Genomic DNA, 25830 nt, shown 5'->3' with positions numbered 1-25830 from the left:
TCTGCACGTTTTTGTTTTACACCCATTTTCCAAGTATTTTTGATTGGAGAATTCCACTGCAAACTCTGGAGGAGTGTAAATTTTGAATAGGGATGTACGAATCCCTTACCTTCCCTTTCACTGGAGGTCTGCCAGGACGGAGGAGTTGATCCATTCCTCCCCCCGGAATCCTCGCCAGCCGGCTCCACTCCACAGCAATTCCGCAGAGCTGCCAGCCAGCTCCAAAACGCCAGCAATACAGCCGCCATGCTGTATCGCTGGCTGAAGGGGACGTGACATACTGCGGCCAGAAATGGCATCCGGGACACCATTTGTGGCCGTAAAGGCCTCGGTTTAAGGTAAATGCAGCTGTAAATGGCTGCATTTACCTTAAACTAAGGCCTTTACGGCCACAAATGGCGTCCCGGACGCCATTTGCAGCCGTGCTTTTAATTAACGCGATCGACTATTTTTTATATTTATTTTTATATTTATATTTGCGTAGCCTATCACATTAATTAAAAGCATGGATGCAAATGGCATCCCGGACGCCATTTGCGGCCGCAGTATATCCCCTTCAGCCAGCGATACGGCATGGCGGCCGTATCGCTGGCAATCTGAGCCGGAGGATCCAGCTGAAGAGGATTCCGTGCAGAGGCGGGGGTAAGTCTTCCGTTCTGCCATGGACTCTGGGGGGGGGGGGCAAATTCTAAAGAATCCGGCCTCATTGGAGTCCGTGGTGGAATTCTCCGCCATCCCTAATTTTGAAGGATAACTGAATTTCAGTTCACATATTGGTTCAAAAGTGCAACATTAGGTTGGTTTGCATTAAAATGTGAACCAAACTAATCTGTAATCTCCATTCTTAATTTCTTAATAGCAGATAACTAAAATAAAAATGTAACTTTCAGTCTTGACATTACATAGTGTTATCAGCCTGTTATCTATGAATCACTACCGTGGTTCCTACACTACAGGCTCATTCCTATGCATGTTTAGGCAGAAAAAAGTCCTACAACTCCCAGCATCTCCCAGCCAGCATGGCTGGATGGGGCATGCTGGGAATTGTGGGACTATTTTCTGTCTAACACACATAGGATTGCACTGTTAGGAGTCCAGTGATCTTCTTCACATAGTGAACGAGTAGAGGGCACCCTTCCCTCAATAGTGACTATAATGGGAGTCACGCATGGTTTATGTTTTTGAGGGATGAGGAAGTTTAATTGCACAAAAGAGGGTCATTTTTTAAAAAAATGCAGGGGGAAGGCTATAAGACTACAATTGAATATCCATCTGAAATATATGTATGCCTCTCTTCACTTAGGCAAATGGCATCTTGGGATTAACTGCAACAGCAGTGATGACTTCTGCCACCACCCCTTAAATCATGGATTTGATTATTTCTATGGGATCCCTGTGAACAATATTAGAGACTGCAAACCTGGGCAGGGATCAGTGTTTGGCCGTGGGATGAAAACGCACATTTCTACAGTACTCCAGATCACTGGGATTGCTCTAATCTCTCTGGAGGTTCTGCATTATATTGGCCTCCTCCAAGTTCCCCACAGAGTACTGAGCTACTTCTTCGTAATGGCTGCAGTGTTAGTTGGAACCTTGCTCTTCTTCTTTTATAACTTTCGGTATCTAAACTGCTTCTTGATGAGAAATCACAGTATTACCCAGCAACCTTGGAGCTATGAGAACCTAACTCAGAGATTTACAGAAGAAGCCAAAAGGTTTATAAGAAGGTAGGTGTGTCTAGATTTAAGGTACTGAAACCTCACTGTGATGGCTCATTTACAGAGGTACCTGTGATATGGTGGGTGAACACAGTGTCAGAAGTTTGCCATCCATTCATGTAGGGATGCTGGAGAAATTCAAGACAGACTAAAATCAGTTTGGATTTCTAAGAATTTGACCTGCAGAATCCTCTGCAGACTGTCCTCCTCAGGCCGTGTGGAGTCCGTGGACTTTCGGATCTTTCTTTTTAACTTTCCTGAAATTTATGCAAATTTATTCATAGGAAAATATTCATGTTTCTGCTGAGACTGGAAAATATACACAGGGGAAATTTGAATGCAATGTGGGACAATACGCTAAATGTTATGTACTAATGTAAATTCCATAAATTTTCACGAACCCTCTTACGGAATTATTTGCGTATTTTTCCACCTAATTAAAAAAATTGAGTCTGTCTGGGAACAGACGCTAGAACGAATGACACCACACAATCCATGAAACACACACAAGACAGATTTCACAAAATCCAGACATCCCTACGTTCATGTCATTAATATTTAAAGGTAAATAAATAAAGTGTGAAGATGTGGGTGAGTGCTACCACTGGATCCCACATACCAATGGATTTATAGGGCATCCATGGTCTTAGTAGAAATAGGGATGGTGTGGATGCCTGGCTGGGTCCGGGAGTCGAATGGACTTCCCCTAGCTCACACTTCTGGGCTGTGCCCGTGAAGGCACTGCCCCTGCTCGTGCACCCATGCTCACTGAGCTGCTTGCACCTACCCGGAGCCCTGCATGAGCGCCCATCATTCCCACAACTGTCATTTTGCAACCCCCCCATGAACTTCCATAAATTTAATATTGGGCAAAGGATAGCAGTGAACGCCCCATCTATGCAACATTACTGATCTAAGTGGCCCATTTATGCCTGTAATGCTGCATAGATGGAACCTTTACGTCTGCCATTAGCTAGGGATGGCATAGGTGTCCGTCTCGGCCTGGGATTCCGGCAAACCGCCTGTACCTGCGCTCTCCAAGCTGTTCCCGCCAAGTCCCTGCCCTCACTCGCCCCATCCCATGCTTGCTGAGCTGCCCACAACTTACCTGGGCCCTGTCTGCCTCTGTTGTAATTGCCATGTTTTGAAAAAACATGGCAGTCACAATACTGTACCCATAGACTTATATGTAAAAATGGCTCCGTGAGTCTTGCACATATGGGCGATTCACGGCGCCATTTTACGTATATGTCTATGTGCACATTTTTCACACATAGACTCATACGCAAAATGGCACCACGAATCGCCCATATACGCAAGATTCATGGCGCCATTTTGCATATAAGTCTATGGGTACAGTATTGTGATCACCATGTTTTTTCAAAACATGGCGATTGCAGCAGAGGTGGATGGAACACAGGTCTTTATTTATTTACCTGGATAAGTGTGGGCCGCTAAGCGAGCAGATGTGGGGCTCCAGCACAGGTCTGGGGATGTGCGAGTGGGGGCAGGGGCTGGGCAGGCACCCAGAGAACCCAGAACGGGGTGTGTGTGCCCGTTTATCCCTACCATTAGTGCAATATTAAATTTACAGAACTCCAGATTCACCATATTTTTTTTTTTATTGCAAAATGGTGACCATGGGAATGATGGGCACTTACGTACTGCTCTGGGCAGGTACAGGTGGCTTGGCAAGCACGGGGGGTGCACGAGTGGGTCTGGAGGCATGGAAGCAGGGGCAGTAGCTATGTGGGGACCTGGAGGACTCGGACGGGAGGCCGTCCCTCCATCACTAGTAGTAAAGGGATATTTTAGAACAGCTGTTTAGATGCATAGCAATTTGAAATGTTTGTCAAAAAGCTCATTGAACATACAGCTTAAAATTATCTGGTAGACAATTTGCACATTGACCTATATCATTCATCAGTTTAGTTTTACAAAAATTCTACTTGTACGGATTAGCCAATAATCTATTGGTCCCGTTATTCCTTCTGGCTTTGGCATGACTTGGCCATTAAGAGAAATGATAGATTGCAACAGCAGAACATCTCAGAGCCAAACTACAGGTTATGCTAATCATGTAGTATGTAGCTAAGGGTTAACTTTTTATTTACTGTAGTGTGTAAGCACATGGGGCCCCAGTTCGGATTGGGACCACTGTGCACCAGGAGGGGAGGATTAAGTTCCTCCCCAATTTTTCCTGACACGAATGGATACTTTTTTTTAAACTCCTCTACCCACACACCCTGTACGAAATACGAATGTGAGGAATTTTATGGGGAAATGGCGGGGGTGGGAGGAGGTTTAATCCTTCCCTCCTGGTGTGCAGTACTCCCAATCTGAATTGGGGCCATGTGTGCTCACACTACAGCAAATAAGAAACTAACCTTCAGCTACACACTATGTGATTAGTGTAACATGTAGTTTGGTTCTCAGCTATGTCATCTTAGCCTCTCATACACCTGCAGGATGGCCAAAAACTGCAAAACTGGTTTTCTTAATCAAAGTGTGGGCTAAGCAACTGGGAAGAACCCATTTTTGAGTATGCTAGGAAAAGGAAAAGTAGTTCTTTGTTTTTTGAATTGGGCCTCAGAGATATTGCTGTTGCTTTGGATCTAGCACTGTCTGCCCCTGTGCTGCGCACTGTTCCTATTTGTAAATAAATAATATTGCGAAGCATCAGTCTTCAGTACACTTTCCTCCAAAAGGAAAGTGACTCTTGAAATTCTGACTGACTTTATTATGGATCATGTACATAGAAGATTTATTTTAATTTGCAAGCAGTTAATGGTGAAAAGACGTCAGCCCTATGTGCTAATTATTTTAATTAACACTATATTCAGTGCATTTGACACTCATACCTTATAGAATATATCTTTAGTAAATGGCGCCTTCTTTAATGGGAATTAACTTCTTTAGAATTAGTGTAACAACTCCTGTTCTCTCAGCTCATTACTCAGCTGGGGTGACAGACTGCTACTATTTGTAAAAAAGCAAATAGGAAACATTTGAGAAATATTACATAGGAAAAATAAAGTTTAAAATCATGGGGAATACTTACTAAGCAATTTTCTTTCAAAGGTTTGTGAAGCCTTCAGGGTTCTCTATAGTTCTGTGTAGTGAAAGCAACTGTCATTCTGAGTTATCCTATCTCAGTTGCCATTTAGCACGCTGAAAGTCTAAAAATGTATATATACTATATAATATATATTAATACTATATATTATATAAGATGTATCCCTTCTATATATACTATACATACATGTATTAATACTGTGCATTATATAGAATGCATCCATTTGAGTTTTCATCATTCTTGGAACTGCCTTTTGAGGCTGGAGGAGTCTGAAATTAAATATTTTATTCATTCATTCATTCATTTCATTTCTATACCACCCAATAGCCGAAGCGCTTTGGGCGGTTCACAAAAATATTTTTGCTGATGCTTCTGAGTAATTAATAGCACAATTCTACACGTGCCTACATAGAAGTAAGTTCCCACCGAGTTCAATACGACTTACTCCTAAGTAAGTGTGTATAGGCTTGTTAGCTATTATGGACATTCTGCCTTTAAGGAGAAGCCTACTATATACCTAGAATATTTTAAAGCAGGTATTTGGGCCTGGCAAGCCATTCCCTAACCATAGTGAGCACAACCCTGCCAAAGGTTGAGCACTTTTAAGCTCCATTGATTTCAGCCTCATTGATATCCTGTTGGATCATCTCTTTTAGCAAACTCCGTCTCCAGTGGTAGGGAGGAAGCTAAAACCCTTCTCTCCCAAAGTGCCATGGTCCAGATCTGCATCGGGGCTGTTCGCACTTGCAGGAGAGATAGGGAAACAGTCATACATGCACAGCTTTAGTTTGGCCCTTGGAATCCTGATCACACAAGGTTCTAAATCATGTGAGAAGCCTACATGAACACAGTAGAATTCTCAGTTCAGCAGACCTTTCCCTTCCAACATGTGGAAGGTGGCAGGGATGTAATGGAGGGAGTGTAGTGGAAAGGGCCAGGTCACCCTGCCCCACCCCCCAGAATAGGGAACCCAAATATGAACTTCGCAACAGGGTTCTTGTTTTTGCACCGAACCACATAGATTTCATGATTGATCTAAACTTTTTTTCTCTCTCTTTGCAGCAATAGGGAAAGGTGTACATGTGCTTGTATTTGCAAAGAAAGAAAGAAAGAAAGAAAGAAAGAAAGAACATTTTCTTGAGGATGAGAAAGCCTTTTTATAGTCTTATGGGAAAGCAAAACATATATCATTCTCTGATGCTGTGTATCTGAAGATTTAAGACTATGAAATAGGACTGAAAAAGGAAATGTCAAAATGTATGTAGCTATTTGAAAGCATTGGTAAATTACTCCGCATAGGAATAGATAACTCAGACATACAATAGGTTTTTTTTTTAAGTCTTAACCTATGAATTGACAGCCACATTCCTGTCATTTTTGTTCTATATTTGAATTTTGTTCTTGACACTTTTTTCATTTTTAAACTCATTTTTAAATTCAGTCATACCTTAAATGCCATTCTGATATGATATATATCGAGCTATAAAATATGAGCTGGACCAACTGTTTGCCTTGCAGGAGCCATAAATGCTTTTTGGCTTAAACAATATTTTTATCCATACTCCTCGGTTTTATATTTATAGGTATGCACCATTTATTAGTGAGGAGGCTATAAAGTACTTTTTCCTGGGGTATGAACTTTTAAAGATAAAAAGGATATAAAGGTAAAGGTGTCCCCAACCAGTCATGTCCGACTCTAGGGTGTGGTGCTCATCCCTGTTTCTAAGCCGAAGAGCCAGCGCTGTCCGAAGACGCTTCCGTGGTCATATGGCCGGCATGACTGGACACCGAGGTGCACGGAAAGCTGTTACCTTTCCTGCCGAAGCGGTACCTATTTATTTACTTGCAATTTCTTGCTTTCGAACTGCTAGGTTGGCAGAAGCTGGGACTGAAGACCCCCACAAAAAACCACTCCACCTCACCCCACAATTACAGATGCAAAATGAGTATATATAATCCAGATGCCAAAAACCAAGGGCCACTGTCAGATCCTGGAGCTTCCTGGCCTGCTGTTCCTGCCTGTTTACCTGTCCAGTCTGAGTGAGGAAAAAACACTGAGAGCTGGAGTGAGCCACATCCAAGGGTCTGGGGGATAATTTCATTCCTTTGGAACCCACTGGGAAAACACACACACACACACAGCCATACTGAAATGGCTATAAAAGAAAGCTATTTTGCCACAGCTGCATCACCTTATTTCAGCAGCAAATCACCGTGTTTTTTTTCCTGCCGAATTTGGCAGGGGCAGGGCATAGGGGGCCTGCATGTATCCTGAAGGCCACATTTTTCCCACCCCTGATTGAAAGGAACAAAGAGAAGAAGCAGTAATGTCCTCACATCTTGTTCTCTTTCTGTGGAAGGTGGTGCCAGTTAGGCCCAGAGGGAAGGAAATAGGCAACAGCAACAACAGTGAAGAAGAAGGGAGGCCACACATGGAGAGGACCACTGAGAGCATTTTGCCCAATCCCCCACTCCTCACTGCTCAAAACCTGGAACTGACACTGTATATACATCCCATACCCCTTCATGGATCACTGCCTTGTTGTGGTGAATGGGCTTGCGTAACTCAATGAAGCCATAAGCTATGCTGTGCAGGGCTATGCCATGCAAGACGGACAGGTCATGGTGGAGAGTTCTGACAAAATGTGGTCCACTGGAGAAGGAAATGGCAATCCACTCCAGTATTCCTGCCAAGAAAACCCCATGATGAGCCCCTCAGGTCGGAAGGTGTCCAATATACTACTGGGGAAGAGCAGAGGGAATTTCCAAGTAGCGCCAGAAAGAGTGAAGTGGCAGGGTCAAAGCTGAAAGGACACTCAGCTGTGGATGTGTCTGGTGGTGAAAAGAAAGTCCAATACTGTAAAGAACAATATTGTTTAGGAACCTGGAATGTAAGATCAGTGAATCAAGGTAAGCTGGAAGTGGTCAAACATGAGATGGCAAGATTGAACATCGACATCTTGGGAATCAGTGAACTAAAATGGACATGCATGGGTGAATTTAATTCAGGTGACCATCATGTCTACTACTGTGGGCAAGAATCCCTTAGAAGAAATGGAGTAGCACTCATAGTCAATAAAAGGGTGGGAAAAGCAGTACTGGGGTGCAATCTCAAAAACAACAGAATGATCTCAGTATGAATCCAAGGCAAACCATTCAACATCACAGTAATTCAAGTCTATGCCCCAACCACCGAGGCCGAAGAAGCTGAGGTTGATCAGTTCTATGAAGACCTACAACACCTTCTAGAACTAACACCAAAAAAAGATGTCCTCTTCATCATAGGGGATTGGAATGCTTTAGTAGGAAGTCAAGAAATCACTGGGATAAAAGGCAAGCATGGCCTTGGTGTACAAAATGAAGCAGGACAAAGGCTAATAAGAGTTCTGCCAAGAAGATCTAAAGAGCGTCTTGTTGAGGGTGAAAGTGGAGAGTGCAAAAGCTGGTTTGAAACTCAACATTAAAAAAACAAAGATCATGGCATCTGGCCCCATCACTTCCTGGCATATAGAAGGGGAAGAAATGGAAGCAGTGACAGATTTTACTTTCTTGGGCTCCAAGATCACCGTAGACGATGACTGTAGCCATGAAATTAGAAGATGCTTGCTCCTTGGGAGGAAAGCTATGGCAAACCTAGCCAGCATAGTAAGAAGCAGAGACATCACCTTGCTGACAAAGGTCCGTATTATCAAAACTATGGTTTTCCCAGTAGTAACGTATGGCTGTGAGACCTGGACTATAAGGAAGGCTAAGCGCCAAAGAACTGATGCTTTCGAACTGTGGTGCTGGAGAAGACTCTTACGAGTCCCCTGGACTGCAAGGAGGTCAAATCAGTCCATCCAAAAGGAAATCAACCCTCACTGCTCAATGGAAGGACAGATACAGAAGCTGAAGCTCAAATATTTTGGCCACCTAATGCAAAGAGAAAACTCACTGGAAAGAACCTGATGCTGGGAAAGATTGAAGGCAAAAGGAAAAGGGGATGGCTAGGGATGTCAGAGAATTCCGCCACGGATCTCGGTGAAGCCGAATTAGGGATGACAGAGAATTCCGCCATGGATCTCGGTAAGGCCGAATGCCAGTGCATTTGGCCCCCTGAAATCTGTGGCGGAACGGCCTGCCCCCCCCTGCCCCCCCGCGGATCCCCCCTGGGACGAGACTTACCTGGGCCAAATCATCCGGGCAGCGGCGGCTCCGGCAGCTTTGGCGGCGGCTCCAGCGGCTGGTCTTCCGACCGGCTGCCGCCACCGCCATTTGTCTTGTAAAAACAAAAACAAAAAACGACATGATAGGCTACGTAAAGATTTACGTAGCCTATCATGGCTGGGTTAAAACAAAATACAGAAAACAACGTGATAGGCTACGTAAAGATTTACGTAGCCTATCATGGCTGGGTTTAAAAAACAACAACAACCGCATACACAAATGGCGGCAGCTATGGCCGCCACCATTTGTGTTCCTTATTTTTGGCCGTCTGAATCTACGTAAATATTTACATAGACTATGACGGCGAAAATAAAGGGGAACGCAAATAGCGTAGCGGGCGCTACTTGTGTCCCTTTTTGATTCGCCATTTTAGCCTATGTAAAATAGGCTAATTTTGCAGGGACACAAATGGTGGCTGCTGTAGCTGCCACTGTTTCTGTCCCTGTATTCAGCCGTGATAGGCTACGTAAAGACGTACGTAGCCTATCACGTCTGGGTTTTAAAAAAAAAGTATATGCAAATTGTGGTGGCTATGGCCACCGCCATTTGCGTTCCTTATTTTTGACCGTCTTAGTCTACGTAAATATTTACGTAGACTAAGACAGTGAAAATAAGGAACGCAAATAGCGCCCACTACGCTATTTGCGTTCCCCCTTATTTTCACCGTCTTAGTCTACGTAAATATTTACATAGACTAAGACAGCCAAAAATAAGGAACGCAAATGGCAGCGGCCATAGCTGCCGCCATTTGCGTACGCTTTTTTTTTTTAAAACCCAGACATGATAGGCTATGTAAGTCTTTACGTAGCCTATCACAGCTGAATACAGGGACAGAAACAGCGGCAGCTACAGCAGCCACCATTTGCGTCCCTGCTAGCCAGCGGCCGGATGTCCGGCTGCTGGCAGAGCCAGCCGGCGGCTCTGCGGAATCCCCGCGGAGCGGAGCCGGCCGTCGAGGATTCCTGGTGGGAGGGACGGAGCGCCTCCCCCCCGTCAAGGATTCCAGGGGGAGGGACGGAGCGCCTTGCCCCCACCGCAAATCAATTCCATGAAAAGGTAAGTGACTTTCGTACATCCCTAACCAGAGGATGGGATGGCTGGATAGCATCACCAATGCAATGAATATGAACTTGAGCACACTCCGGGAGAGAGCGGAGGACAGGAAGGCCTGGCGTGCTATTGTCCATGGGGTCACGAAGAGTCGCACACGACTTAATGACTGAACAACATACATCCCATATGTCTTCAACTTTATTCAAATTTATTCATAGGTTTTGAAGAATCCTACTGCAAACCCACAAAATATTCTCAGATTGCCTTTGTCCCAGCAGGGGCTTCAAAGTCCTTTTAATCTATTGTTTTCAAGGGAGCTGAAAACTCTTTCCCTTCCCCCATACAATGGGCATCAGGCTCAGCACCAGCACACCACATACTGGGGCAACTGGTGGGGTTGCTGCCACTGGGCTGCTGCTGCGGCCTTCCATCTGCCCACCTACAGCAGTAACCTAGAGGGACAGGAGGAGCAATCAGGCAATGGCCTCGAGCAGGGCTCTAGGCCATGTGTCCTAACTCACTGGTGCCAATGTCTTCATTTTGTCAGCCTTGTGGCTGGCATGTACACACCATAGGTGGCATAATTTGTGTTTGTGTTTGTGTTGGGACATTTTAATATAATTAACATTTTAGCAAAAGGAAAAGGATCAACCTGTAAGGCTGGATTCAAGGCAAAATTCAGGATTTTGTGAGCAAAAATGAAATTCTCATATATCCCTATCATAGGATATAAATGAATTTGTGACTGTACCAGCAATGGTACCTTCTTTTCTTGAGTTTGAGGAAGGTTCTTAGGTTCAAGAGGCTGACACTTAGTCAGTAGGAGAGAGAACAACTGTTGCTATTAGTTCTTAATGGTGACCAATTTGTTTAAGACCTACTGATGTGTCTTTTATTTATTTATTTATTTATTTATTTATTTATTTATTTATTAAATTTATTAATCACCCATCTGACTGGTCACCCAGCCATTCTGGGCGATGTACAACCCACCATAAAACAATTTAAAACAATAAAATTTTACCATAATTTTTTTTTTTAAATACCCTAACCCACCCCAAATGCCTGCCTGAACAACCACGTTTTTAATGCACGACGGAAGCTCATTAAAGAGGGGGCATGACGGAGTTCCCTAGGGAGGGAGTTCCACAGAGTGGGGGCCACCACAGAAAAGGCCCTCTCCCTCGTCCCCACCAGTCTAGCTGTCCTGGCTGATGGGACAGAGAGAAGGCCATCCGAGGCTGATCTTGTTAAGCGGCCTGTCTGGTGCTGCTGGAGGCGCTGCTTAAGATAGGCTGGGCCGGAACCATATAGGGTTTTAAAGGTCAAAACCAACACCTTGAATTTGGCCCGGAAAACAACTGGTAACCAGTGCAACTCCTTCAGCACTGGAGTGATGTGATCTCGCCGGCGGCTGCCTTTAATCAGGCGAGCTGCCGCGTTCTGTACCAGCTGCAGTTTCCGAACCGTCTTCAAGGGTAACCCCACGTAGAGCGCATTACAGTAGTCTAAACGAGAAGAGACCAGGGCATGTACTACCGATGGGAGCAGATGGTCGGGAAGGAAGGGGTGCAGCCGCCGTATCAGATGGAGTTGATACAGCGCTGTCCGGCTCACAGCTGACACCTGAGCCTCGATGGACAGCTGGGAGTCCAAAATGACCCCCAGGCTGCGGACCTGGTCTTTCAAGGGTAGCCATACCCCATTCAACACCAGGTCAACATCCCCCAGCCTCCTCTTGTCTCCCACCAAAAGTACCTCGGTCTTGTCAGGGTTGAGCTTCAGCTTATTCCTCCCCATCCAGCCACTCACCGTCTCCAGACATTTGGACAGGGATTCTACAGCCAACCTTGGTGAAGATTTGAATGAGAGGTAGAGCTGCGTGTCATCCGCATATTGATGACACTGCACCCCAAACCTCCTGATGATAGCCCCCAGTGGCTTCACATAGATGTTAAATAGCATTGGGGAGAGGATGGAACCCTGTGGCACCCCACAAGTAAGTGGCCACGGGTCCGAAACCTCCTCTCCCAGTGCTACCCTCTGGTACCTGCCGGAGAGGAAGGACCGGAACCACCGCAATACAGTGTCTCCAATGCCCAACCCCTCCAGGCGGTCCAGGAGGATACCGTGGTCAACGGTATCAAAAGCCGCTGAGAGGTCGAGGAGAACAAGGAAGGAGCATTCACCCCTATCCAGAGCCCTCCTCATATCATCCACCAAGGCGACCAAGGCCGTTTCTGTCCCATGCCCAGGCCTGAAGCCCGACTGAAATGGGTCTAGATAATCAGTTTCTTCCAAGTGTGCCTTCAACTGCACCGCCACCACCCGCTCAATCACCTTGCCCAAAAATTTTAATTTTCCATTAAACAAGACATTTGTGACACACCTAGGGATGTCAGAGAAATCTGCAATGGAATCAAATGAATTCTAATTTCTATGAATCTGACCCACAGATTCTGCAGCAGAGTGGCTTTTCCTGAGTCACATGAATTCTGCAAAATTGCAGACTTTTTTGTTTTTTGTTTACTTTCTGGAATTTTATGCAAATGTAGCCATAGAAAAATACATAAAATAAAAAACGTTGGCCAAAAATGTTCATTTCCTCCATATGCTAAAGCATGAAATGCACACGGGAGGGCTGCACATTTTGTGGAGGATTTGCACATTTGGGGGGGATTTGCAATTTTTTGCAAGTGTATTTGCACAAATTTGGGAACTTGATTCCAAACAAAAGTCACCTTGCAATCGGTGAAACACAAATGGGATGGATTTTACAAAATCTGTACATCCCTAGACACACTTGAAAGTGAGTCAGGTCCTGTGTATTTTAAAAAAGAACAACTTTTTTAAAGGGATAACAATGAAATATTTAACCACCATGAAGAAGAATTATGTGCCATTTAAATAATGTCATGTTAGCTTCTAAGGTTCCATTGCCATGTGAACAGTGTGAATGCTACACTTTATGCAAGCACCAAGTTTGCATCATTGTGCTTTCAATGAATAAAATGTAGGTGTGTTGAGAAAAGAAAGTCTGTCTTGGTAAACTGTGTAAAAGGGAATGGTAGTAAATTTTCAAAGGAGCTGTTTGCTGAAGTGTTTCAGTTAATAAAACAGGACTTTAACTGTTATTGTCAAATCTCCCTCCCACTTACAAGCTGATGTGCCATTCTATTTTCAAGGTCACAGACGAGGTAGTCAATCATTATTTTCCTGCCTAGAGGTTTGGTGTAAGAAAAATAGCCATTTCTGATTTTTTAATCTTAAAGATATTAATAGGTGAGATTCTTCACTTGAGAACTGGCTGTCAATCAGTGCTGGCAGACTTAAAAAGCAACCCAGTACAGGATTGTATAGCCATCCATATGAACCATTGATTTGATACCTGCTCTTGGAGCAAGAACTCTGTGTTGTGTTGACATCCTTTATATTGCAACAGTGATAGTTATCTCCTGAAAATGGGCATTTGTAACAGAAGAGGTGACTTGTACCTGTTCTGTATTTATTGCTGTAATCCTATGTTCCCATTAGATGCTGTTGCAAGAGATATAAGCTCTACCTTTGGTACAGTTTTTAATCAATCTGCCTTAGTTATTTCGTACTGCTGTATGGAAAATGGGATTGCTGTCTTGCAATTTTGGGTTTGAGCTCTCAACTCAAGATCTCTGCTTGATTCATCATTATGTGGTAGATGACAGAGTTAAGCATTTCCATTCCCAGTCACAGTATATAGGACAAGAACTAAGATGACAGAAATGTTCCTGCTTGGATGATATATGTAGAACAGCTGAATATTTTTGTGCAAAGTATTTACAAAATGTGAAATTATTAATGTGTATTTATTTATTTATTTATTTATTTTAATATATTTATACCCTGCCCCTCAGGAGAAAAAAAATCCCACTCTTAATGTGTGAGATTCAGGTACCGATAGCCTGTGTGAGAGTAGAGGTGTTAGGAGTAATGCTTTTTTACATCTGAAATGCTGGAGGATATGTATTCCAGGTGCAGCCCACTCACTTTGTTGCATGGAACTAAATGAGAGTGAAGCCACTGAAAACTGAGCCAGAACTGGGTTCCATTACTTGGTCACTCTAGAATATGACCAAGAGAGAAACTCCAAGAACTGTTCTTTATAAGTATGGTAATGTGGAAATTTTTTCCTAAGGAAAGATTTTTATGTATTGCTTGGATTCTAATTCACTGCATATCTTCTTTCTTTTTTTCTCTTTCAGGAGCACTGATGCACCATTTCTTCTTTTCCTGTCTTACCCTCAAGTCCATACAGCTCTTTTTGCATCCCAAGCTTTCAGAGGAAAGAGTAAACATGGATTATATGGGGATGCTGTGGAAGAAATGGACTGGAGTATAGGTATGTTCTGTGATTACTTATGAGTTTCCTGAGCTAATTGTTTTTTTTAAGAGATTTAAGCAGCCTTGTACAAAATGTGTTTTGGCAAGAAGAACATATAGGTTGTTGTTCTAAACCATTTACATAGGAGTAAGTCAACATGATTTCAGGATGTCTATCCAATGCTGAACAGTTAATATTTGGAGCATGTTAGACAAGTTGATGATAAAATATGTGTATTTCCTCCCATTGTGAATCGTCAAAATGAAAGCTAGGCTAAAGATGCTTTAGCAGCTATTCTCACAAGGATTTATAATAAGGTTATGGCAAAATCTACATACTGAGCATAGAACAAGACATAACTAGAGACACAAAGTTGCCACCACTCTGTGTCTTTTCCCCTCTCCTCTTCATATAATCATCTGTCAGTGGTGGTAACAGGGTAACACGCAGCATAATGAGATTATGTCAAGTACTGTGTTAAAGCAGATGTCATGAGTAAGAGTGTGGGAAAGAGACATTGTGCAATGGCTACTCCATGTCATTATATTATCTAGTCCTGTCCATAGATCTAAAGCCCATCCACCCCCACAACACAGGAGATGTGTATGTGGATGGATATTTCCTTTTGTGTGAGTGATATTGCTTGTTGCCTTGTACCAGAAGCAAAGACCTGCACATATGGTTGAACCTGAAGTTTTTGTGTAAGACCCGTATCTAGAAAGTTTCACATGGCAATTTTTGATGGTGAAATGAGGCTTGACTGTTGAGTTAGTTTTTCTTCCTCTAGTTATGTGGTGATCATGAAACTGCTCAACCTGAAGGAACCTCTTAGAAAGCTTCTGAAAGTGCTTTGATTGGTATCACATTAAAATGTGGCCAGAATGTGGGGGAAAATAATCATTGAGGCACATTATGAAACAATTGTGTGACCACTCTACCACATAACCAGAGGAGGGGAAAAAATAGCATTAACTGCCTCACAACTTGGCACCTAAGCTGGTTGTGTGAAACAAAGTGTTCCAAGTCATCCATGCAGTCACTTCTACATTCTTCTAGTAGTGCTTGGGCAGTAACCACCTATCTCATTCCGCAAACTAATACAGTACTAGCAGAGCTCCAGCAAATCTTTCCATTGCACAAGCGGTTGCACATTATGCCCTGGTTCGGAGATTCTCTCAAACTATATTGTCCATACGTTGGCAATCACTGATCACGGGTCTACTGTGTATACAGTCAGATCTCTCTTACAACCAGATACCATCTAGAGCCAGTTCAATACTTCACTCTGATATAGGTAATACAGAATTCTAGTTCTTAAGAAACACTCTCTCAGACAAGATCTGTCTTTTACTATGAAGTATTAGCATAACAGTACTAAATACAAGATCGTATGCATGCATAAATTCAGATACATGAAACATCTAATATCATTCTTAAACAAGGCTTCTAAGCATAGTCAAGTACATTTGCTAGTTCTCAATGTTAATCAATATCAAGCTTACCAAGTTGATTCTACAGGTAACGTGTTGGGGAAAGCTGATCCTAAAGGATAGCTTCCACTGTTGTGTGTTCTGAGTTTCCTTTATATACTTTTTGAATGCTATAAAATATGTCCAAACTATTTTTACTACAGTTTATATTTCTTATCCAAGAATTCCAAAGATAACCTTTCTACTCTAAATCTTCATATGTCTAAATAAGAGTATCAAATTTTGACGTTTCTTATGGAGATTAATGTGCATACCAACATACTTATCTAAACATCTTAGCTTAATCTGACATGTTACAGGTATGTTTTTGACACAGACATGTTCACCTGATATCATCCTGTCTTGTGAGCTTGTTTTTCTTACATATTTACAGTCTCCAGTGAGGCCTCTTGGTCACTTATCTGATGGCCCATCTGACCTGATGACCTTACGAGACTCTGCTAATTGAAAGTCATAAACCGAAATTAAACATTGACACGTCCTTATCTGGATTCTTTTCTAAACAGTAAAGGGAAACTAATGATCTCTTTCTAATTGCCTGGTAGAATTGTCTGTCATCTGGCAAACCTCAGAGCAAAGACATTGTAATTACTCTTGGGTCAGAAGCTTGTACTGGGTGATATTAGGCATTGGAATCCCATTTTTAATCCCAGAGTTCTCTTGGAGGCACTTGATTATAGAATTTCTTAATTGAGCAGCAGGGGTAAGATCATGCAAATATGAAAGATTTGCTTGATCTGCCACACAACTGTGCTTGTACAAATGTAACTGGATTCTCCTTTGGAAACTTGTTTCTGCTAGTGGAATACATTTGCACTAACAGAATGACACAGTTGGATACTGCCCCTTGTTTGTAGAGCTGGGGTCTACAGCTGGGGACCTGTTCAATCAGAATCAGATTGAGCAGGTCCCAGTGGTGGGTGGGGTGAAAGGCAAAAGGGGCAGGGCCATCAATTCATTCTGCACTGGACCCTTGGCTACGTGGGGTCCAGTGCAAAATGCTTAGTGATTGGGTCTCTTACTTGGGTTGTCAGTGCTGCTGAAGGAGATTCAGATTATGAATCTGGGAACTATGGGATATTGAATTTCCATGCTTTCCAGCTTTCCAGCATATGTGTGACATTGCTGCAGTATTCAGGCCACGAATGGAGTTCTTCCTTCTATTCCTGCTGCTTCTAGTTTTTTGCATGAAATTAATGAATTTCAAGGACGGTCCTATTTGTGTCCCCCACTGCTACAGTGTGTTTTCACCTGCTGCCATTGCTGTGTGCTAGGGGCCCAGTCCAGATTCTGGATTAATTTTCTGGTTGTCAGGTACTCTGAATACTATTCAGAAGGGATTGTGTGTCTCTTTGTATGTGCATGCGTGTGCAACAGCTCTCCCCCTTTTTTTGTCATATCAAAAAAAGGGAATCTCACACAGATTGTAAATGTGAAAACAACCTTCTCTGCACATTAGAAATGATGTCTTGTCAGCCAGATGTGGAAGAGTCTGCACTAGCATCTGCTGGCATTGATAGCATCTAAACCAGGGCTACAGAACCTCTTTCAGCTTGGGGGCTGAATTCCATTTTGGAAAACCTCTTGGAAACCACATTCCAGTGGTGCATGGGGCCAAAAGCAATAGGTAGAAGGCCAAAATACCAAAAACTACCAGCACGTTTTAGCTTAAAGCTCTTACTGCCAGTAAAAATGCTCAAAAGCCAGGAAACCACCAAAAGATAGGTGTTGGAGGAAAGCAGGCGGGGCCATCAGAAGGAGGTGGGGCCATCTGGGGAGCCCCAAAGGGACAGATTTGGCCATCCAGTCCTGAAGTTCTGCACCCCGATCTAATCCCACTGTTAACTTAGTTCCATTTTTAATCAATGGGAGCTAAGTGTGTCTCGCTTTCTGCTAGATTGTTTCCATCAGTTCACACTAATTGTTATTATTTTAAACTCTAGCATATAAAGTGAGTGATTTTTGCATAAGCAAACAAGGCTGAGCAAGAAATTGTATAGGGCACAGAGCCTTACAATGTACAGCCATCAGAGGAGTGCTAATCTATCAGGTTCTACAAGGGTCCTGCTTTATTTGTGAGCATATTGGAATGACTCTTCATTTCTAGAGGTAATCATCTGTGAAAACAAGTTTGTACTTGAAACAATCAAGCTGAAGCACAGCAATACTAAAAGATAATATTCACCTTTCATTCCTCCCACCCATTCACCTCTCCAACCCATTTCTGGCTTCAGTAAAGCAAAGAACAGAATTATTTTCAGTCAACAATACCATATTTATTACGTTACTGCAAACTGACTTTCACCTCTGCAGTCAATGCATGCTTAATAATGAACTTGGATACAACATGCCTTGATTGCGAACACGCAGAGTTCAAGCTCATTCACATTTGTAGTCCAAATTTAGCATCGAAATTCAGCTTATGCATTTCAAGAGCAGCACAAGGCTACAGAGATTGTTCAAGAGATGTACCCTTTCTCAGGCAACTAGCCTTAACCTTCAAAAATCACTGTGTAGTGTTTACTGTAAAACAGAAAAATAGTTGTCAGTCTCTCACCGTTCAGTAGTTCACTAATAACTTCATCATGACTGAATTATCCAGGACTACATAATGACTGAGTTATCTAGCCTCTTGTCTTCAAATGTTTCTTCTGCTAATTCTCTTTCAGTCAGGAAACCACTGATATATCAGTACTGTTGTGCACATTTCCTATGGCCAAAACAATCCTAGAGTCAATATACTTTCATGTGTATTCCATAACCATACTGCAAGATTTTGAGTATGCGGATCTGTATGAATTTCATGGAGGGTAAGGCTACCAGCAAGTCATGCTACCTCCAGTATCCGAAGCAGTATGCCTATGTATACCAGTCACTGGGGAACATGAGCAGGATGGTCCTATTGTACTCCTATCCTTCTTGTGGCCTTCCCACAAGGAACTGGTTGACCACTTGCGAACAGAATGCCGCACTAGATGGACCCTTGGTCTGATCCAGCATGGTTCTTTTTATGTTCTTAGTTGTAGCTATATTAATACGATCATTGAATTTGGTCTCATATGGTGTGTTTTGGAATATGATGATGACATTGGGAATATGTGGTTAGACTACCAAAGTTGATACGAGTTAACAGTTATTGTATGCAAGTTTTTTTTTTTCCATTTATGAAGCAATTTACTAAACCATGGCCAAGCAACTACACAGAATCAAAATATACAACCCGGCCAATAATGTCCCTGCATGATCTCCATTCAATCTATCTATCTATCTATCTATCTATCTATCTATCTATCTATCTATCCTCTAATTTATTTGTTAAATTTAATATACATAACAATAAACAACAATACAATTAAAATTCAATAATAAATATAATAATATAATGACAGGCATACATAACTATACATATGTTCACTATATACTCCCATATTTCCCTCTCAAAACATTATCTTGTACCTGATAGTGTGTATGGGACTACTGCATACTGAATTCTGTTATTCCAAAATTACATATAAAAGACTCAGATTGTCTATAAATGTGTTCTTCTGTTGTCTCCTTCCCTAAGTCTCATCAGATTTATGAGTTGAATCATATATGCCATATCCCATAGCCTGTTCCATTCATTTTAATGAAACATGTGCAGAAGCAATGCTCGGACTCAAAAACAAAATTCAAATATTCATCCAAGGACATTTTATTATAGGGTTTTTTTTGGCTATAAGAATTCCCAGCCACTACAGAAGCCCATTCAAAAATGGTTTTACTGAATGTCACAGAGAACAAATGGATTTTGGAGGTCCTCAAAGTGTGTTTTAATTTCATGTAGCCCAAGCTAAACAGGGGTACTTTCTAGTTTAGAATCAATAATCAATCCATAGGGATGACTTGTTCCAATAAAATCAGTGGGAATCAAAGGGAACAAGTAGTGCTGTAGAATGGAGAGAATCTTCTGAAATGCTTTTTCCTCTACCACTTTGATCACAAGTTGGGTATATACAAGGGCCTAGACTACTAATACCAAATATTTGTTTCCCTACCTGCCCGCTGGCAAAGGAGATTGTTACCTTGCCATGGTGCTGGAGCTTGAGCACCTCAATGAGCTAAACCGTGAAGGGACACCCAAGACGGGAAAGTCATGGCAGACAGGTCAGACTAAATACGATCCCTGGGGAAGGTAATGGCAACCCACCCCAATATTCTTGCCGTGAAAACTAAATGGATCAGTACAACCAGAGATATGTCAGTATACCATTGGAAGATGGGACTCCCAGGTTGGAAGATGGTCAAAATGCTACTGGGGAGGAACAGAGGACAAGTTCAACTAGCCCCAGATGCGATGACACAGCTAGCTCAAAGCCGAAAGGACGGCTAGTGGCTGACAGTGCTGGTGGTGAACGACGAATCCGATGTTCTAAAGATCAACACACCATAGGAACATGGAATGTAAGATCTATGAGCCGGGGCAAATTGGATGTGGTTATTGGGGAGATGTCAAGATTAAATATAGACATTTTGGGTGTCAGTGAACTGAAATGGACTGGAATGGGCCACTTCACATCAGATGACCACCAGATCTACTATTTATTATTTTATTTATTATTAAATTTATTAATCGCCCATCTGGCTGGTCACCCAGCCACTCTGGGCGATGTACAACATACAATAAAACAGTTTAAAACAATAAAATTCTACAATAAAAACATTTTCTAAAATACCCTAACCCACCCCAAATGCCTGCCTGAACAACCACGTTTTTAATGCATGACAGAAGCTCATTAAAGAGGGGGCATGACGGAGTTCCCTAGGGAGGGAGTTCCACAGAGTGGGGGCCACCACAGAAAAGGCCCTCTCCCTCGTCCCCACCAGTCTAGCTGTCCTGGCTGATGGGACAGAGAGAAGGCCATCCGAGGCTGATCTTGTTAAGCGGCCTGTCTGGTGCTGCTGGAGGCGCTGCTTAAGATAGGCTGGGCCAGAACCATATAGGGTTTTAAAGGTCAAAACCAACACCTTGAATTTGGCCCGGAAAACAACTGGTAACCAGTGCACCTCCTTCAGCACTGGAGTGATGTGATCTCGCCGGCGGCTGCCTTTAATCAGGCGAGCCGCTGTGTTCTGTACCAGCTGCAGTTTCCGAACCGTCTTCAAGGGTAACCCCACATAGAGCACATTGGACACCTGGAATTACAGGCAAGCATGGTCTGGGAGAACAAAATGAAGCGGCACATAGGCTGATAGAATTTTGCCAAGACAACTCACTGTGCATAACAAACACTCTCTTCCAACAACCTAAAAGACGACTTTATACATGGACTTCTCCAGATGGTCGACACCGAAATCAGATTGAATACATCCTTTGTAGCCAAAGGTGGCAGACATCTATGCAGTCAGTAAAAAAAAGACCTGGAGCTGACTGTAGTTCAGATCACGAACTTCTTATTGCACAATTTAAAATCAGACAAAAGAGAATAGAGAAGGCCCACAGATCAGTTAGATATGAGCTCTCTAATATTCCTCATGACTATGCAGTGGAGGTGAAGAATAGATTTAAGGGACTAGATTTAGTAGATAGGGTCCCTGAAGAACTATGGACAGAAGTTCGCAACATTGTTCAGGAGGCAGCAACAAAAAACGTCCCACAGAAAAAGAAAACCAAGAAGGCAAGATGGCTGTCTGCTGAGACACTGGAAGTAGCCCAAGAAAGAAGGAAAGCAAAAGGCAACAGTGATAGGGGGAGATATGCCCAATTAAATGCAAGATTCCAGAGGTTAGCCAGAAGAGATAAGGAATTATTTTTAAATAAGCAATGTGCGGAAGCGGAAGAAGATAATAGAATAGGAAGGACAAGAGACCTCTTCCAGAAAATCAGAAACATGGGAGGTAAATTCCAGGCAAAAATGGGTGTGATCAAAAACAAAGATAGCAAGGACCTAACAGAAGCAGAAGAGATCAAGAAAAGGTGGCAAGAATATACGGAAGATCTGTATAGGAAGGATAATAATATCGGGGATAGATTTGACAGTGTGGTCAGTGAGCTAGAGCCAGACATCCTGAATAGTGAGGTTGAATAGGCCTTAAGTTAAGAAGCACTGCTAATAACAAGGCAGTAGGAGATGACGGTATCCCAGCTGAACTATTTAAAATCTTGTAAGATGATGCTGTCAAGATGATGCATGCCATATGCCAGCAAATTTGGAAAACACGAGAATGGCCACCAGATTGGAAAAAATCAACTTATATCCCCATACCAAAAAAGGGAAACACTAAAGAATGTTCAAACTATCGAACAGTGGCACTTATTTCACATGCCAGTAAGGTAATGCTCAAGATCTTGCAAGGTAGACTATGGCAATTCATGGAACAAGAATTGCCAGATGTACAAGCTGGGTTTAGAAAAGGCAGAGGAACTAGGGACCAAATTGCCAATATCCGCTGGATAATGGAGAAAGCCAGGGAGTTTCAGAGAAACATCTATTTCTGTTTTATTTATTCTAAAGCCTTTGACTGTGTGGATCATCACAAATTGTGGCAAGTTCTTGGTGGTACGGGGATACCAAGTCATCTTGTCTGCCTCCTGAGGAATCTGTATAACAACCAAGTAGCAATGGTAAGAACAGACCATGGAACAACGGACTGGTTTAAGATTGGGAAAGGAGTATGGCAGGGTTGTATAACCTGTCTGCAGATCACATCATGCGATGTGCTGGGCTTGATGAATCCAAGGCTGGAGTTAAAATTTCTGGAAGGAACATTAACAATCTCCGATATGCAGATGATACCACTTTGATGGCTGAAAGCGAGGAGGAGCTGAGGAACCTTATGACGAAGGTGAAAGAAGAAAGTGCAAAAGCTGGGTTGCAGTTAAACCTCAAAAAAACCAAGATGATGGCAACCAGCTTGATTGATAACTGGCAAACAGAGGGAGAAAACATGGAGGCAGTGACAGACTTTGTATTTCTAGGCGCAAACTGCAGACGCTGACTACAGCCAGGAAATCAGAAGATGTGTACTTCTTGGGAGGAGAGCAATGACAAATCTTGATAAAATAGTTAATAGCAGAGCCATCACACTGACAACAAAGGTCCGCATAGTTAAAGCAGTGGTATGCCCCATAGTAACGTATGGCTGCAAGAGCTGGACCGTAAGGAAGGCTGAGCGAAGGAAGATAGATGCTTTTGAACTGTGGTGTCGGAGGAAAATTCTGAGAGTGCCTTGGACTGCAAGAAGATCAAACCAGTCCATACTCCAGGAAATAAGGCCAGACTGCTCATTTGAGGGAATGATATTAAAGGCAAAACTGAAGTACTTTGGCCACATCATGAGAAGACAGGATACCCTGGAGAAGATGCTGATGCTAGGGAAAGTCAAAGCCAAAAGGAAGAGGGGCCGACCAAGGGCAAGATGGATGGATGATATTCTGGAGGTGACGGACTCGACCTTGGGGGAGCTGGGGGTGGCAATGGCCAGCAAGAAGCTCTGGTGTGGGCTGGTCCATGAAGTCACGAAGAGTTGGAAGCAACTGAACAAATAAACAACAACAACCTGCCTTCTCAAACAGTCTTTCCAGAAATAAAGGGGGTTAGAAAGGGTCAGAGAAGGGGAAGAAAGGAAATCTTAAAGAATTCAGCTTTTAATGGGTACTTTAAATATGGAAGCTATGATTCAGAGTCCCACATGCCACATTTCTCTTCTATGAGAGGAAAACCCTTGGTATGTGCAGGAGAGAAAGCCTTTACAGGTGCAGCGTGGGGCTATGAAACCCTAAAGGCTTTGTTGTTTTGTGGCTTTAAAATGCAAACTCATGGGACAGAGCCATAGAGCAATGGCAGAGCACAATGATCTTTTGCATGCAGAGGGTCCCAGGTTCAGTCCCTGAGAGGGCTGGGAAAGAGGGCTGCCTAAAATTCTGGACAGCCGACACTGATCAGTATAGACAATACTGAACTTGATAGAGCAATGATCTGACTCAGTAGTGTCCTGTACTGTTAATATTTCCTGAGCGTCTTTTAAATCTACTTTGGGTAGTAGTGGATACCCAACTACATGGGTACCGCTATGTATTTACTCTAAATGCAATATAGTCTTATAGACCTTTGTAATTATTTGTGGAGGAGGAGGAATTAGTGGTGACCTTTAGAACGGTATCAATTGTTAGTTCAATGGAAGTCAAATCATGAGGCTACTGAAGGCAGTGGAACCAGGAGTATATTACCCTGAACGAACTTCACCCCATCCTATGTTCCAGAGCATTTAGGACTGGGCCATTAGCAATTCTGAAAATGACATATGTTGTTCTTGTACAAAACAATAGAAAGAGAGATGTAACCATATGAAATATTTAAAGATACCAATTTATAGACGAAGTAGATGGAGAAGACTCTTACGAGTCCCCTGGACTGCAAGGAGGTCAAATCAGTCCATCCTAAAGGAAATCAACCCTGAGTGCTCATTGGAAGGACAGATACTGAAGCTGAAGCTCCAATATTTTGGCCACCTAATGCGAAGAGAAAACTCCCTGGAAAAGACCCTGATGCTGGGAAAGACTGAAGGCCAAAGGAGAAGGGGACGGCAGAGGATGAGATGGCTAGATAGCATCACGGATGCAATGAATATGAACTTGAGCACACTCCGGGAGAGAGCGCAGGACAGGAAGGCCTGGCGTGCTATGGTCCATGGGGTCACGAAGAGTCGGACACGACTGAACGACTGAACAACAACAACAGATGTACAAAACATTGGAATTGTTTTCATAATAATTTGCTAGATACCCTTGTTTTCCCCAATTTGTCCAATGCACATTTGCACAAACACTCATGTTGTCTGCACACATCTTTTCCATTCTCTTAACTACCTGAAAGAAACTAGAGGATTAAACGCTATCACATATCTGACTGTGATTATCTGTTCTAAAAGTGCTGACATGTATGACAGCATCGCTAGTATCCAAAACTGCCATCTGCAGTGTCTTTCCTCAAGCATTCCCAAGTTTTGGGATGTTGAACACCCAAAGCAAACCTATGACCAAATTCAAAGCAGTGCAGTCTTTAGTGTTAGTGAATGTTTATATTATGTAATTGGGTCAGAACTAGTGCAAAACTACAGACTTGATATATATTAAGCATGTAATCAACCATCTAAATCAGTACTGTTCCTGCCCTGAGATCGTCATCTAAGGTCCTGTCCTAGGATTTGCAATGAGATTTGGTGGGTGGCTACCCATGAGCAGGTCTTTTCTGTGGTGGCCCCCAGAGAGAGGTCCACCTGGTGACTACTGTTTTGACTTTCCGGAGCCAGGCAACCCCCCCTTTTTTTCTCTTTCAGGCCTTTTAAAAATACTTTATCTGCTTCTTGTTTTATTTTAAAAATGTTTAATGCTGCATTTTAAAACCATCTTCTTGTTTTCAGCTGCCCATTTATCTCTTGTAAATGCTGATTTTTTTTGTTGCTGCTTTTAAAACAAACTTTTAATGTGTTTTATTATTGCTTTTATTGTCTCTGCTTTTATTATGAACATCGCCCTGAGTGCTTCAGGTATAGGGCAACTCATAAATTGAATAAATACTGCAGTTGTGCAGGTTGGCAGTCCACCTGTTGTGTAATCTACACTATAGACAGGTGGGGGTTGTAGATGTGACCATGCTGTTGGTGTCTGCACTGTGTCAGTGCAGTATCAGTTCTGGGTAGTATGATGCAGAATTGCTCCTCTGCAGAATTGCTCCTCCTTGTCCTTTGTTTGTTTATTAAAAGCATTTCACCTTTACATCACAAGATCTGAAAGGCAGATTAGAATCAATAATAAAACAATGCAAAATAAAAGCCACATAAATCAAAACAATCAACATAGGACCATTCCTTCATGAGATGTGCCATTCTAGAATGACAGCTTACAGTGAAGGTACATCTTGATTCCATTTACAGAAAAAAGGACTGGCG

General features: G+C 42.7%; 1 protein-coding gene across 15 annotated transcripts in view; it reads left to right on the top strand.

Annotated features, from left to right (window-relative positions):
* The window catches only part of STS (steroid sulfatase), a 175039-nt gene that overhangs the window by 44137 nt on the left and 105072 nt on the right, over nt 1-25830 (top strand). For all 15 annotated transcript variants that reach the window (XM_084844254.1, XM_084844249.1, XM_084844252.1 and 12 more), the window contains 2 exons: nt 1304-1727; nt 14292-14428. In XM_084844254.1, the coding sequence (XP_084700380.1) occupies nt 1304-1727; nt 14292-14428 (561 nt within the window). The remainder of the gene's footprint in view (nt 1-1303; nt 1728-14291; nt 14429-25830) is intronic.

The sequence above is a fragment of the Heloderma suspectum genome, chromosome 3, assembly GCF_057233095.1.
Source record: "Heloderma suspectum isolate Gila_16-S chromosome 3, 16-S_ref, whole genome shotgun sequence".
NCBI lineage: Eukaryota > Metazoa > Chordata > Lepidosauria > Squamata > Helodermatidae > Heloderma > Heloderma suspectum.
This window is presented reverse-complemented; position numbering and strand designations above follow the sequence as displayed.